At 49.4% G+C, this 16,931-nt stretch overlaps 1 protein-coding gene across 1 annotated transcript; it reads right to left on the bottom strand.

Annotated features, from left to right (window-relative positions):
• Nucleotides 1-1,800: 1,800 nt before the first annotated feature.
• Nucleotides 1,801-15,456, bottom strand: LOC142921802 (hydroxylysine kinase-like). Its single transcript, XM_076063135.1, has 8 exons — nucleotides 15,298-15,456; nucleotides 14,845-14,991; nucleotides 14,257-14,381; nucleotides 10,026-10,353; nucleotides 6,884-7,026; nucleotides 5,286-5,466; nucleotides 3,826-4,134; nucleotides 1,801-3,144 (listed from the first exon to the last, which is right to left on the bottom strand). Exons 4-8 carry the CDS (start codon nucleotides 10,348-10,350, stop codon nucleotides 3,074-3,076), a joined length of 1,029 nt encoding a protein of 342 aa, XP_075919250.1. The 5' UTR covers nucleotides 10,351-10,353; nucleotides 14,257-14,381; nucleotides 14,845-14,991; nucleotides 15,298-15,456; the 3' UTR covers nucleotides 1,801-3,073.
• Between the last annotated feature and the right edge of the window lie 1,475 nt (nucleotides 15,457-16,931).

Below are 16,931 nucleotides of genomic sequence, written 5' to 3'. Positions count from 1 at the left end.
AATCTCTCTCTACGAAGAGTTGACGGCGGGGATTTGAGAGGCGGCAGCAGCAGCAGCAGATGGTGGCCGTACGCTTGTGGCAACGAAGCCCCGAGTAGCCGTCCCTGCAGGTGCACACGCCAGGGAGCCGCGCAGCGCCCGCCGTTGACGCAGCCATCTCGGCACAGCGCTGTTCGGGGGGCATCGCCAGAGGCGCACGGGAGGAGGAGCCTTTAGCCGTCGGCAGAATCCTTGCATCGGGTAGAGCGGCCCCAGACATCGTCGTCGTCGTCGTTGTCGTCGGCCGCTACGTGATCGGAGTGGCGATGATGACGCATTGGCGAATGTTCGTGCGTGTGTATGTGGTCACAACGGTGACTTCCTGGGCCTCAATTATGTCGGCTCAGACTTAAATGAGTACCTGGTGTGCTGTGGATTACGTCAGCATTGGGGCGACAAAAGCGGCTTTGGGGCCGTCCATAAATGACGTCACGCGATTTTGGACGATTTTTGACCCCCCCCTCGTCATTGTCACAAATGTCTGACCCCCCCCAAAAAAAAAGATAAAACATGCTTCAAATCGCTTTAAACTATTGTCATTGTAGTGCGTATTTATTGTGCCGCTGCACTCTGATGTTGTAGGAGAAAACATTTATTAACAAGTCTATTTAATTAAGTGGAGCGTGTTGTCTATATTTATTTAAAGTTGCGCATTTTGATGTGACGTCACATTTCTCACCCCCCCCCCCTCGTCACGCATCGTCACAAATGTCTGACCCCCCCCCCCCCAGGTGCGTGACGTCATTTATGGACGACCCCTTTGGCGTGGTGTTGGCCACACCACCTACTCGATACAAGACGTACACAAGCTGAAGAATCAGACTGGCGAACGAGAGGCACAATTGAAATAAATACATCGTGACACGGTTGGCATAGATGAGGTGAGAAGGAAAGGAGAGCACCCCATACCTCTGAAGAGTGGCATAACCTTTCCTATCATAGGGGCACAGCTGACAGTAATTCTAGAGGAATGGGATTATATTATTGCTGTCTCTGAGAATCGCACATTGTGTTTGATCGCTCTCATCGGATAGGGCGACCTGAAAAACTGGCGGTGTACTTTCTCACTCTCGCTTGTGTACAATTACGGGTTACCAGAGCACAGAATGCAAGCTCACATTCACTCGGGTAAGATGGGCTGCAAGCACAGTGGCCAGATGTTAACTACCTCGCCTGGTATACAGGAGGTCATTGGTTCGATCTCGACTGATGCCTGCTGCTGTATATTTGGATGTTCTCCCCTTGATCGTGTGGCTTTTTCTCCGAGTCCTCCGGTTTTTCCCTCCCAATTCAGAAGCATGTGTTTGGAGTATTTAGCTGCTAGAAATTTTCACACGATAAGCCACTTCGTTGAGCTATCATTTGTGGCCAGGTCGCTTCTAAAAAAAAGAGCTTTACAGCTCAGTGGGCCCTGGTAAAATAAAAAAGTTTTAATTTAGTATGAGAGGGCAACATTCTCGTCGGTAATGGCATAAGACAGGAGGCGGCAGTGTATACGTGGTGCATCTGCGTTTGAGGCTTAGCCAATTTTCACAGCCTCAGATCAATCCACTGCTGGATGATGCCTTTCCCCATATTATATGGGTTACTTGACCATACTGCACCACACTGGTCAATGCGGTTTGTTTGAAGGGGTCCAGATATCACTTTCAATTCATGTTATAGTCATTCCCTGTAATCGAACTTACAGTGAGGGAAAAAAGTATTTGATCCCCTGCTGATTTTGTACGTTTGCCCACTGACAAAGAAATGATCAGTCTATAATTTTCATGGTAGGTTTATTTGAACAGTGAGAGACAGAATAACAACAACAAAAATCCAGAAAAACGCATGTCAAAAATTTCATAAATTGATTTGCATTTTAATGAGGGAAATAAGTATTTGACCCCTCTGCAAAACATGACTTAGTACTTGGTGGCAAAACCCAGGAGTGTCCCACTTTTGTAGAGGAAACCTTTACAGCAAAATCATCAAACACCCACCACCCCCACCCCACTACCGTTCCCAAAGTCCGCCGAGTGGAAGGTCATGGCAACGCAAGAAAGTCGACTGATCTTTCACGAGGCCAGGACTCCCCACGCCCATGTCTGAGGGTTCTAAGGTCAACTGTAGTTTAGATTAAAAAAATATCTGAATGCAACTGCAACTCACAAAATAACAAAATTAACCCAGAATGCACCAAATCTCGTCAGATCTTTGAAGCTCAACCGGGGAAGAGCCTGGGTTGAGTGCTTAATTTGAAGACTGTCTGGGAAAAGCAGACGTTTTAGGCCTTGCGCTGCAAGTTGGCCAACAGATGTCGGTGTACGGTGACGCTTTTTATATTCTTGGTTCTTTCGGTAAAGTCACGTAGCAGGGAAACAATAAAATAATAAAAATATAAAACATCTATGCAGTTGTCGAGTGTTACCCCCCCCCCACCACCTTTCGTATGCACAGGTAATCTCCGAGTTACTCCGGTTTCCTCTCACGAGCCAAACAAGCTACAAAGGAATTGGTCGAACATCTGAACGCTGGAACTTCATGAATACAAAATCTCAGAAACAGTCAGGATTTCCTGAGTAAATGAACGGGAAACAAATATTCTGACAGTACTATTATTATTATTATCACCCACGGATGCGCATGTGAACGCCGTTTTGTCAACAGCGCTGGATGCAGCAACAATACGTTCCTAACCTGAAGCCACGAAAAACCTCCCCTATGCATTAAGTGCCTGGCATGAGCAATTCACATTTTTCAGATTCCGTATTCAAAGATCGCACGTGTCCAAAACCAACGGCGCCACGTTCAAGTTGAAACCGGTTCCTTGCGAAGCCTCGGGAGGTACCGGTGGGGCGAGTGGGAGGACGTGTCTCACGGTGGGCCCCCCCCCACCCCAAACTCCCCCTTCTCTCTCCTCGCCGTCCGTCTCGATCTCCACCGCGGTTCTAGTTTCTGTACCGTGCCGCAACATCGGACCACAGCCTCTGCATGTCCTCCAGGCCCCTGGTCCAGAGCTCGCGTAGCTTCACCCAGCCGGTGCGCGCCGTTATCAGCAGGTAGTCGGCGTTCTGCGGGTATCGCAGGATCGTGTAGCGGGCCATGACCAGCGACTGGCAGAACCTGCGGGGAAAAGTAGACCATGTTGTTGTTGTCGCCGTTGCTGTCGTGACGGTTAATATCGTTTGTTATTCAAGAGGGTTTTTGCTGCCGACTTGTTGATCGGCTGGGATTTTAGCGTCCAGGAATCGCAGCCATAGTTGGATCAAGTCTCGTGGTCAGCAGCAGAAGTGCCAGCAGAAGGAAAGTCGCCGTCTTCATCTTCCTCGTCTCCAGCAGCAGCAGCAGCAGCGTGATCAGCAACATGATCGTAAACAACATTGCTATGAGTGTCTTTTCTATAATCATCATCACCGTCATCAGCAGCATCCGTAGAAGTGCTGTTAGCAACATCATGGTAATCAGCATTATTATGTCTAAACTGTTACTGATCCCCCCCGTTCACCAATACACATTAACCAGCATGGTGAAGTATGGTCAACCACCGCGACGATCGACATGGCATTGGCAAGACCTTCATTCATCATTGGTCTGATGAAGAGCTTTAAATAAATAATAAAGCACGTGTTTTTTTTTTTTTGCCGCACAATCATCGAGTTTATCGGATTCTCGCCAGACCTGGATTAATTCTCGTTACGCAACCGCCACAGGTTTTTGAAGCCAACGTTTCCCGATGCGGCCAACGGCGATCCGGGCAGACCCGACCCGACCTGCCCCGGCCCCCCTCCCCACCTCCGCTCTCACCTGCACGCCACCAGGAAGTAAACGGCCCTCCTCTCGTCCTCGGTGAGGGCCTGCACGCTCTCGTAGCGGCCAGGACGTGACCCCCGGCCTCCATCGCCTCTCCGCTCTCCACCATCATGTACATGATGGCCATGGCCAGGTCGTACACGTGGTAGCCGAACATCATCGAGTTGAGGTCCACAATGCCGGAGACGCGGTGCCGCGGCGCTCCCTCCGCCGACTTGGGCCCCTGCTGCTGCTGCTGCTCGCTTCCCGCGGCCACCTCCTGCACCAGGATGTTGTCGTCATTGAAGTCACCGTGGATTATGCCTGCGGCGAGGGGGAAACGTCGAATTTGATTTCGTCCGTTGTCTTTTATTGTTGACCGTCCTCCCCTCGTCGCCGTCGTCATCGTTCGTGCCCGTGCCGTTTTTATTCCGGCCGCACGATTGGTGTTGCGCAAGCCGCGTGTGCGAGTCTAAGAACGGCCCCCGCAGAGTCTCAGTGAATCACCGACTTCTTCTCCTGCCTTCAAAGGCACAGAATTACAATAACCCACCAGCGTCGTACAACCCTGCACGGGGGCAAGATATGGAGCGGTGTGTAGTGGTATGCACACCGCATCACGAGCCCTTGATTCCCGGCCATGGAGAACATCACTGATATCTGAACCAGTCCTGGGATCCTACCTACCTCCTCACCGACCAGCATGGTGAAGGAGGCAAAACAACCCCCATGACCCTACACAGCCTGGGAATGCCTTCGTCCAGATAGTGCATTGACAAAGGGCTGTACATTATTATTATTATGAGGATATGTGTAACAAAAACTGTTGAACACGATTTAGCATCCATTGAAAAATGATTTGGTAGAAATTACAATTATGATTTATATACAGTAGCGTCTGAATGTAATAACCCTGTCATTTGATTTCACCTGTGATCAGTGTCTGTGCGAGTGTCCCCCATTACATGCATGCCTTGTAATGCATCTGTGTATGCTGGGTAAAAGTAATCACGTAAAGCACATTGCAAAGAAAATGCTTGCCACAAATGAATCACAATACCTTGCTGATCTCGTCAAGCAGCATAAACCATCACGCGAATTCGGGTGATCCTCGCAGCGGCTTTTGGCTAACCATCGAACAAACAAAGACGGTCACCGCATCGCGCGCTTTCAGATGCACTTCTGCGGCCGTCTGAAAAGCTCTTCTTTCCGATATTAGGAAGCACTGGAGCTATGCACTTTTAAACCTAGATTGAACACTAATTTATTTTTGAACTGATTTTTTGTGTTTAGTTTGTTGTCCTTCCCCCGCACCTCCGATTAGCACGGTTGGCTATGTACGGTGCGAAAGAAGTTCAACGTACACACGTACGCGGCACCCGTCGTGGCTTCAAGGCCTCGTCGGTGGCCTGAAGCGCCCCTCGCCCCCTGAGGCATGGAGCTACGTCCCGGGTGAAGCTGCGAGGCGAGCGTACATCTGGTAAACTTGTGCAGGTTGGGTTGGATCTCCTCGCGGAACTTGGCGATGACCTCCCTGACCAGACCCTGGTTGGGGTCGCCGTCCAGAGTGAAGAGGTAGGGCTCGAGCAGGTGGGTGTTTGACAGGTTCCAGATGAAATCGTCTAGTTGCAGGGAGTGCAGGAACGGGTGCTCAAACTATGCAGATGTTTAAAAACGAAGGCGGTAAGATGACAAAAAATGCAATACGAGATTAACATCGCATTGGCCAGTTGAGTACACATGTAAGTTAAAGGCAGCAAAACGTCAAGCTAGCAAAGGATAGTCTTCGTTTCAAAAAAGATGTTCTCCTTGACTTATTATTTTCTCTTTGTTTTTTTTTCCGGTAAAGTCACGTAGGTAAAACTATAAAATAAAAGAATAAATGAAAAAACAACTACATTTTTAAAAATTCTATCATTTTATAGTTTTACCTACGTGACTTTACCGAAAAAACCAAAGAGTATGAATCCTTGCAGTCACGAAAGCTAAAAATCTAGACTTATTATGCAGCTGAGGGTGGGGCTGCCCAAGTCCTGCGTGCGGCTGGCAAATGTTTGATTGGTATTTGTGAGTAACAGGACACTTGAATGGATCTGAGAAGTAGTTTTGTGAGATCACCTTCTGCGGGCCATTCTCTAACCAGAGGTGATGCACAGAATGAGATGTTTTTTTCCATCTCATGACATGGCACCAATTAGCACAACTCATACAGCCCTTATCAAGGCACTGCCGTATTCAGTGTTGGTCATGTAGGGTGTTTGACCATACTTCGCCAAACTGGTCAGTGTAGGTTGGTGAAGGATAGAGGACAAGGGGGGGTGGGCAGGACTGGTTCAGATATCACTTGCCACGAATGTTAGGCGTGGCCGGAAATAAAACTCAGGTGGCCGGGTTCGTAGCGCAGTGTGCGCACAACTGCGCCACCGCTCCACCCCGACGCTTGGAATAAAATTTGGGGGGGGGGGAAACAAAAATACGTTGCTTGAAAACCAGCCATTCGATCACTTGAAAGGACTCTCACATTGCTAATTATGAACAGCTGCGTACGTTCTGAGCGAGTGGGCTCGTTACGTCACATTACACTTGCTTACCGAGAGAAAAGGCTCGCCGAGACTCAAGACTTTTTTTTTAAGATTGTCGCAGTAAGGGGTTGGGGAAACTATCGCTCCGCATTTCCCAATGAAGTAATTTGCGAGTTATTTATTTTTTGCCTCTTTACTTTGTCGAATATTCTCATATTCTTGTTTCTTTCGGTAAAGTCACGTAGAAGGGAAACAATAAAATAATAAAAATATAAAACAATAGAATTTTCACGACGTTTCGACTGCAACACAAGCAATCATCATCAGGTGTGAAAACCACAACAAGAATTTTTTTTTTATTTCCTTGTTGTGGTTTTCACACCTCATGATGATTGCTTGTGTTGCAGTCGAAACGTCGTGAGAATGTTATTGTTTTATATTTTTTATTATTTTATTGTTTCCCTTCTACGTGGTGACTTTACCGAAAGCAACAAGAATATGAATCCCTGCAGTCTCACGTCACCTGTCAAGAGGCGCTCGTGCGCTCGTACCTGCTGCAGGGCTTGGTGGATGCTCGCTGCCAGCTTGCCCACCTGGTAGTACAGGCTGCCATCCGCCAGCACCCTGGACAGCGGCACGCCGGGCAGGTACGTGAGCAGCCGCACGTTGAACTCCTTCTCTCCTTCGCCGCAGTCTGAGAATTCACAGCAGGAGTCGCCACCGAGGTCAAGAGGTCACCACGGTTAGTGAAATCTCACCGTCGCTTCCTTTTGCTGGAACATAAAAAGCTGTTTGGAAGCTGATATCGGAACCTTCAAGGTCTGGCCAAAGTGTCAACTCACCACTTTGCGCCCTGTGTTCATTACCCACGTGCTATACTACACAGGGTCTCTGATGAATTGCTCAACTGATAGCCAAGGCTACTATTCTTTTTTTAGGAAATTAAGCGACAATTTGCTGCTCAGCATTAAATGGTTAATAACAATAATGAACGTGCTAAGTCCCATATATAACGCACATAAAATTCGTGTAGTCTTTAAAACGCCAATCTCTCAAGCAACTTGAATCGAGTATTTCTGTTCCCCCCCCCCCAACAATAGTAAATTGGAGTGATTTTTTCCTCATGACTTTCTTTCACGATACTATTAACGCAGAAATTAATAACAAGAACGCATTCCGAAATTCGCATTCCTATATGGCCTTGTTGTCTAAACCGCTGTAGCTAAATAAAGCATTTGAGAGGAATAATACCTCACCACACCCATGCGTAAGGCATCCGCCAAAGTTGCAACGTGGCACGCAACCCTCACGCCTTAGCGCACGCTGGCCAGAACCGGGGGCAATTCGCCCAGGTTCGGGCCAGAATGGATACGTCAGCACCACGAGTCTAGCTGAATTCCCTGGGTTCAGCTTGAGCAAATTACTTAGGAGCAGGGTGAATGGGGGCCCCATCTGCATCAGGAGGCGACTTTTATCGCTCGTTCCATCACGTAAATATAAGGGTCAGCGGCATTCCGTGATCTTCGCATTCCAAACACGGCGTTGGGCGGCGATGTCAGCTCATGCGATGAACCCCGAGCCTGGGTTTAAAAGAGCGCTGCTAGCCCAGGCATTATAATCAGAATATGTACTTTTACTGGAGGAATCCGATGAGCTATGAAGCACTTTGCTTTACAAATGTTTAGCAGCCCAGTGTTGTCCCAACTACAGCCCGTGGGCCAAGCCCGAACCACCAAAATTAATTCATTCTGGTCTACAGGACAACTATCCCGCCACGCCTTACAAGAACTAATTAAGTACATGTCTCAGTCAGCAATACTCACTTGAAATTACACACGACAACCGTCGCCCCCGCGCCCTCCCCCCAACTGAAAAGTTTGACAAGACCCTCCCGATACTCAGTGAGGCTCTGCTGTGAAAACAAGTGTAACGATGATGATTACAATAATAATATTAATAGAAGTGATGCGATGCAGGAGGCCGGAGTGGGTGTGGGGGAGAGATAAGCTCTGTATCGACATGTTTGCATTTCTCTAAATCTCTCCTCTTGCGGATAGATCTTTCTCCTATCTCTTCCATATAAATATCATATTTCTGATTAAATCTCTCTCTGAATGAGTTAAATGATGACATCACCCTGCTGCTCTATTTAAGACCGGGAGCAAGTGAGGGCTTCACCATTCTGGCGAATTGCCCGATGATGCTGGATGTAATTACCAGCGAAACGTCGTATTCAAATATTGTAAATGTTGTGGATTCACTCTTCATCACACCGGTGGGCTAAAGTAGTGAACTATTTTATGTGTTGTCAACGTGACACATTTTTTACTGTTTGGCTGTGTCGGGTGGTGGAGGGTTATGACACATTTATAAATAACGTTATCTCACCCAAAAACCTTTATCATGAATAAATCTCTCTCATATCTCTACAATATATCACTTGTGACATATCTTTCCCGTCTATGCTTGTTCATGTAATACATGGTTTTGGTTTGACGTGTTCCCCTTGTCAGCCAATCCGGAACTCGATGCAAAGAGTTTGACGTTTGCTTCTCAGGGTCTCGTGGGAAGATAAGCAGAAACAAAAATTACGATTTAGGTTTTGTAAGTATGTTGAAATTCTTTCGCACCATACGTACGTAGCCAACCGTGCTCATCGGAGGTGTGGGGAGGTGGAACACACTGTGCAGTTGGCGAATGGCGGCGTCGGTGAACTGTACAAACATTATATCTACCAACTTGCAGGTCAGTAGATGAGAAAACAGCAAGTGTGCTTCTGATCTCTCACCACAGATGTTATCGTCTCGTCCGTGTGGCTTTGCTGTGAGCAGTCATTCCAGTTTCATCCCACACACCAAACATTGTTTTTTTTTATATATATATGAAGAATTTACAAAATATCACAATGTGGACCTTGGGCCAGTACCAACAAGCAGTGCGTTACATCCACCAACCTCACAAAAACTAAAAAGTACGATCCTTTTACATCACTTATCGTCAGTGGAGTGAGACCCAGTATTATACCACCGCCTCATGCTCGGATATTGATCGTTGTCTTTGCAAGTATAAACCAATGCTGTGTTCGTATGATTACTATCAGCCTATGACTAAATCACCTGGAATGTGCCCTATCATAAGATCTGAAAGCTAAGCAGGTTGAGCCTGGATTAGGGCTTCTATGGGTTACAATCGTGCATTAAACAGGCATCACAGGCTGCTGCGTGGTGCTATGTTGTGGGGGCCAGAGTTCAGTTGCAGCAAAATAAATTGTACTGCACTGTACATCTATTAAACTTGATTTGTCACTTTCGTGACTGCAGGAATGACTCTTTGGTTTTTTCGGTAAAGTCACGTAGAAATAAGAAATAATAATAAAATTACATAATAGCATACGACGTTTCGATTGCAACGCAAGCAATCATCATCAGGCATAGAAGAGCTAAATTTAAGAGAGAGGAAACACAGAACCGCAGATATATATACAGACACCTAAGTAGAAGGGAGTTCACACAGAGACACAAAGAGAGACACAACGTACGGAGGACAGAGAGATAGGGTCTCTGTGCCGAGGCCTTAGCATGTAGGGGGAGACAAAGGGAGATGGAGACGCACATCAAGTAGAACAAGATTTAGTATTACGTACATCTCTTCTCCAATGTCTCTGCTCCCGGGACCCACGCGGGCGCAGCTCACCGATGTTCTCGAGCGACATGATCTTCCCGCTGACGTTGTCCACCACCTCCTGCATGGGGAAGCCCCTCTCCCGCAGGAAACTCATCATGGCCATCTGCACCTCGAGCATCTGCGGCCGCTGGCTGTCCCGCGTGTTGGTGACCTTGAGCACGAACTGGCGACCGTCGCGCGCCAGCACACGGTAGTTCTGGTCGACGTAGCTCGCCAGCGGGCTCACCCCCGCCACGCTCACCCCGTAGAGGCGCTCCACCAGCTCCGCCGCGCGGGACTCGCTGAGGCACGGCTTCTCGTGCTCGCTGCCATCGTCCTGCGGCGCGGCTTGCATCGTCTTCAACGGACAAAACGAGGGCAATCAAAAAGCTTTTGGGTTTTGCAAGTGCACGTTGGCGTCCGCTCCATTCGTGCAGCGCAAGGCGCCTCCGATGAGCACGGTTGGCTACGTACGGTGCGAAACAAGCTCAGCGTACACACGAGGCTACACCCTGGAGGCGCTACGCTTCACGGACAGCCCACAGTAGTTGTCGTATTTACAGAATTGTGCCGACACACGTGGCATACTACTGATTTAAATTACATCTCCGAGATCTTTAGCATCCGACTGTGAAGCAGACATCAATAAACAAGTCTCTTTGCTCGCATCACATTTAATAGCAACACATTTCACCGAACAGAAAAGCACCACTTAAACATGTCAGATATAAGATTCGTAATAACAGAGAATTATCCTTGTGTATTTCAGTGGAAATACAGCCAGTGCCTGATAAAGTAGCATTACTGTAACTGGAATTATAACAAGAACCGTGGGTTTATGCAGCATTGGGGAGCTGCAGCTATGGCCCACCGAGTAAACACCTTGTCCCGTAAGCACGAAATCACGTGTTCAAATTCCACTGGATGTGTAATTGTGTGAATAATAATCAGGGCTTAATCTGTCACTGAATATTTTCCGGGTCGCTGGTGCGGAGTGGAGTGGGCAGCACAGCCCCGGTAGCCACGGCGATAGCGAAAGGTACACGCTGGACGTGGTGTGCCGGGTGTCAGCAGATTTTTCAGAGTCGCTGACACAGAGCAGCCCTGGCCGAAATTATCTCCATACATATGTAAAAGGCAAAGTTGTGATTATGTGTGTCTATTCAAAATGTTTAGCGTACTTCCCGACATGCAACAAACTTGAAATTTGCCATGTGGGTACTTTCCAGACTGTACACCACGCAAAAAATATTAAAATACACTTTTGTGTTTTTTTCTGGGGGGAGGAGGGGGGGAGCTCAATAATGCATTTTTTTTGCACGGCAAGTGAGCTGTGACGTCAAATCTGTCACGTGACCCACGCATGTGGAAGCTTAACGCATTGTAGTGTAGTGGTTAGCGCACTGCGCTACGAACCCGGCAACCCGAGTTCAATTTCCGCTCACGGCCACCACCGGTGACGATTATTTCAACCGCTCCTGGGCCTCCCCTAGATCGACTCAGCCTCAAACGAGTAATTGCTGTGGTGTGTGAACATCGCCACTGGGGACACAAAGGCGGCCGGGCGTGGTGCTGTCACCCACCCCTTCGTCTGTATATATAAAAGCGAAATTTGTGAATATGTGTGTCTGTTCGAAATGTTTAGCATACTTCCCGACATGCAACAAACTTGAAATTTGCCATGTGGGTAGCTTCCAGACTGTAAACAATGCAAAAAGTATAAAATATACTCTTTGGTTCTATTGGGTAAAGTCACGTAGGTGAAAATAAAATAACAAAAAATCACGACGTTTCGGCCACAACACAAGCGGCCTTCATCAGGTGAAGGGACGAGACTGTCTGGAGGACAGCGCTGGAGTGTGAGAAGCCACGCTCAGATCACGACCTTTAAGCTGTGTGAGAAGAAAAACACAAAGCGCCTTGACAAAGGAATTAGCATATAATTTAGCATTGAAATGGCTCATTGAAATAGCTAAGTTAAAGTATACACATCCGCAGAGGTACCCTTTGACAAAGGAATTAGCATAGAATACAATTTTATAAAACAATAAAATTGTATTGTTTTATAAAACTACAATTGTATTGTTTTATATTTTATTATTTTACTAGCGGTAAGTACCCGGCGTTGCCCGGGCGAAAAAGATAGACTCACACATCAACTTACACACAGACATCGACCCACACACGTAGAAACACATCGACTTACACGCGCACACACATACACATATAGACTCACACAGACAGACATCGACTTACACACACACACATATGAACTTACACACACATAGACATCCACTTTAGATACACCCACATGGAGTTACACACATACAGCGACTCACACACACATCGATTCACACACAGACAAAGGTGAACTCACACACACATTGACGTAAAAACACGTCATTACACACACACACATATCGAGTAAGACACACACACACACGGACGTATATATACACACACATGGACCCACGCACACACATTGACTTACACACACACACATAGACTCGCACACACATAAATAGACTGACACACACATTGCCCCACACACATATGGACTCTAATTTAGATACACACACATGGAGTTACACACACATATCAACTCACACACATGGACTTACACACACACACATGTATGGACTTACACACACACATGTGGACTAACATAGAGACATGGACTGACACACATACACATGGACGTACACACACACATCGACTGACACACATAGACACACAAACGCACATTGACTTACACACTGACATGGAGCCATGCACACACATTGACTAACACACACACAAACACATCGACTAACACACACACAGCGACTGACACGCACACATGGACTGACACGCACCCTTGGACTGACACACACACACAAACACATCGACCTACACACACACACAGCGACTGATGCACACACATGGACTGACACGCACCCTTGGACTGACACACACACACACATCGACCTACACACACACACATCGACTGATACACACACATGGACTGACACGCACCCTTGGACTGACACACACACACACACATCGACCTACACACACACACATCGGGGGTTGTCCGTTAGAAAAAGACAGACACACGCATGGTCCTACACGCACACACGTATGGACTCAAACACACACATCAAATCACAAACAAAGATCCCCCATATAGCCTTAACAGACTGTAGGGGCAAGTGCTGTTAGCGAGCACCTATGAAGGCCGGAACGGTACACCAGGGGGTGAGTGGCCAGCACCACGCCCGACCGCCTTTGTCTCCCTAGTGCCGATGTTTACACACCGCACCAGGTACTCATTTAGAGGCTGAGTCGACCTAGGGGAGGCCCGGGACCGGTTCAGATAATCGTCACTGGTGTTGGCTGTGAGCGGGAATCGAACCCAGGTCGCCAGGTTCATAGCGCAGTGCGCTAACCGCTACACTATCGCTCCCCACATCAAATCACACACACACATCGACGTGCACAGCAATCCCCGATGATGGCACAGCTATGAGCATCGCAGTACTACGTATCAGCAAATAGTGTGACGTGAGCAATCGAAATAGTAGAAATGCATAGAAGAAATCAGCTGAAATAAGTGTACATGAATGAGCATCAGTATGCACAGGTAAGTTGAGAAGCAGGCTACAGTCTAGATTATAGAGTGGCAGTATGTCGACTCAATGACATAAGCATAGCTACAGTCGACATAAAAAGCTGGCAATATGGGCAGCAGCTGAAAAATCAGGATACAGTCGACATGAAAGGCTGGCAGTACACTGAGTGAGGTAAAGAAGCAGGCAACAGATTATAGACTGGCATACACTCATAATGGGCAAAAGCTAAATTAGCAGTGTGTATAATAGCGGCGGTGCACTGGCGTGAATTAATCAGCAGGCAACAAGCCACATCACAGACTGGCAGTGCACGGTCTCAGCGTCATAAAAACACAGCTCAAAAAGGAAACATGTAGCAACCTAAGAATTTAAAAAGTATTTTTCTGCACACAAAGAAAGTGATTGTAATATCTGCCACCTTCTTTGTTTCATAATAGTAAACAATGAACCCGAGTTATTATCTGCACACAAACATTATTATTATTGTAATATCAGACAACTTATTTGTTTGGGAATAGTAAACAATGAACCCGAGTTATTATCTGTGCACGAACATTATCATTGTAATATTTGGCAACTTATTTGTTTGATAATAGTGTAGGGAAGGGCGTGTATGGGCTATGTGTAGCGACGGTATGTGTACAACTTACCTGTAAGGACTGACATAGTCCAGTAGGGGCAGTCGCAATATCCCTTGCCCCGTAGCAGGAGGGGGCTGTTGGGTGTCCTGGGATCCGCCGGGGTCCCTCCTGGGGGGAGGCGGCTGCCGGGTGTTCTGTTAAACACGTGAAATAAAATGTCCGGTGTGAGCTCCACTGAACGCACAACACTTGGCGCGGTCCACCGCCCCCTTCCCCCCCCCAAGCAATTGGCGTGAGTTGGTACGGTCAATGTCGCGCAGTAAATAAATTCATATAGCGAAATCCCACGAAATCGCTGTGACTAATTTAAAGGTGACGGACATGAAAAAGGAAGAGCCTATTCCCACCGTGGGGCTTAGGGCGTGCTGGCTGGCACATTTTTTTCGATGTCAACCCCACGGTTCGAGAGGCAAATCCCTCGCAAGCGCACGCGCGCGGAGACGTTTATAGATAAGATATTTACATACGATAATTATGCCTTTTATTTCATAATACGAACGCCCGCTGGCAGAAGGTCAAGGGACAGACCCAGGTGCCACGGGTCGACTGACTGAGATGACTGGCTGATGCACCACCTGTGCCCCCTCCTGTGCCAACCTGTTGTGCTTTAGCCACCCGGCGTTCCGCTCGTTGTTGTGAGCGTCGCTCCTCCGCCCTCCGTTGTTGTTGGAGGGTGACTGCCTCCAACTGCCCAGTAGCAGCGTCCTTCACGAGCCTCCTCCACAGAGGCCGATCTTGACACCGCTGGTACCAGTCATCGGCAAGTCCACTCAGCTCCACGTCCTCCTGTACCACATCACTCCATCTCTTCTCTAGCCCGTGCCGCGCACAGACAAAGATACCCCGTATAGCCTTAACAGACTGTAGGGGCAAGTGCTGTTAGCGAGCGCCTTTAAAGGCCAGCACGGCACACGAGGGGGTGGGTGGCCAGCACCATGCCCGGCCGCCTTTGTCTCCCTAGCGGCGATGTTTACACATCGCTCCAGGTACTCATTTGAGGCTGAGTCGACCTACACACACACAGACACATTTCCTTGTGCGTGGTCTCACCTGGTCGTCGTCCTCACGGTCAGTGAGCAGCGTGAGGAGTGAGCGCAGCGTCCCAGCCGCCCTCACCACCCCCACCGCCCACTTCTCGGGTTACTCGCAACCACCACCAACACCACCAGCACCACCACCAACACCACGGCCACCACCCCCACCAACGCCACCACCACCACCACCGCCACCACCGCAACCACCACCACCAACACCACCACCACCAACACCACCCCCACCAACACCACCACCACCAACACCACGGCCACCACCCCCACCAACGCCACCACCACCACCACCGCCACCACCGCAACCACCACCACCAACACCACCACTACCAACACCACCCCCACCACCACCAACAACAACAACAACCGCCATTCGCCACTAAGTGGCGGTGACGTCACCACGACGCTTGTGCCAGGCTATGTGCACCCTGAGGCCACGTGAAGTGTCGAACGCCCGCTGGCAGGAGGTCACGGGGCAGACCCAGGTGCCACGGGTCGACTGACTGAGATGACTGGCTGATGCACCACCTGTGCCCCCTACTGTGCCAACCTGCTGTGCTTTAGCCACCCGGCGCTCCGCTCGCTGTTGTGAGCGTCGCTCCTCCGCCCTCCGTTGTTGTTGGAGGGCGACTGCCTCCAACTGCTCAGTAGCATCCTTCACGAGCCTCCTCCACAGAGGCCGATCTTGACACCGCTGGTACCAGTCATCGGCAAGTCCACTCAGCTCCACGTCCTCCTGTACCACATCACTCCATCTCTTCTCTAGCCCGTGCCGCGCCCGCTTAGCCCCCTCAATCCGGCCAAACAACAACACCACCACCACCAACACCACCGCCACCACCACCACCACCGCCACCACCACCAACACCACCCCCACCACCACCAACACTACGGCCACCACCCCCACCAACGCCACCACCACCAACACCACCACTACCCCCACCACCACCAACCACCACCACCAACACCACCACCTCCACCACCACCGACAACACCACCACCACCAACACCACCACCACCCCCACCAACACCACCAACACCACCCCCACCACCACCAACACCACAGCCAGCGGCGGTGGTGTTGGTGGTGCAGCAGCAGCAGCGTCTGAGAGCGCCCAGGAAGCCGAGCCACCAGCGGCACAGCGGGGAGCCAAGCGGCAGTGCGGCAGCAGCAGGAGCAGCAGCAGGGACAGCAGCAGCAGGGACAGCAGCAGCAGGGACAGCAGCAGCAGGGACAGCAGGGACAGCAGCAGCAGGGACAGCAGGGGCAGTAGGGACAGCAGCAGGGACAGCAGCAGGGACAGCAGCAGCAGGTACAGCAGCAGGGACAGCAGAGGCAGCAACAGCAGCAGGGGCAGCAGCAGCAGGGACAGCAGCAGGGGCAGCAGGGACAGCAGCAGGGACAGCAGCAGGGGCAGCATCAGGGACAGGGCGCGGAGCGTGAGACAGGAAGGCCGTGTTGGCCATGGTGGTGACAAAGTCCCTCGTCCTGGGGGGGAGGGAGGGGGAGTGGGGGAGTGGTGAGTGTACTAGTGGTGAGTAGTGGTGAGTGTACTAGTGGTGAGTGGTGAGTGTACTAGTGGTGAGTGTACTAGTGGTGAGTGTACTAGTGGTGAGTAGTGGTGAGTAGTGGTGAGT

This window comes from Petromyzon marinus, unplaced genomic scaffold (assembly GCF_048934315.1).
Source record: "Petromyzon marinus isolate PM22_M1 ecotype Great Lakes invasive population unplaced genomic scaffold, UKy_Petmar_22M1.pri1.0 PM_G_Scaffold_9, whole genome shotgun sequence".
NCBI lineage: Eukaryota > Metazoa > Chordata > Hyperoartia > Petromyzontiformes > Petromyzontidae > Petromyzon > Petromyzon marinus.
This window is presented reverse-complemented; position numbering and strand designations above follow the sequence as displayed.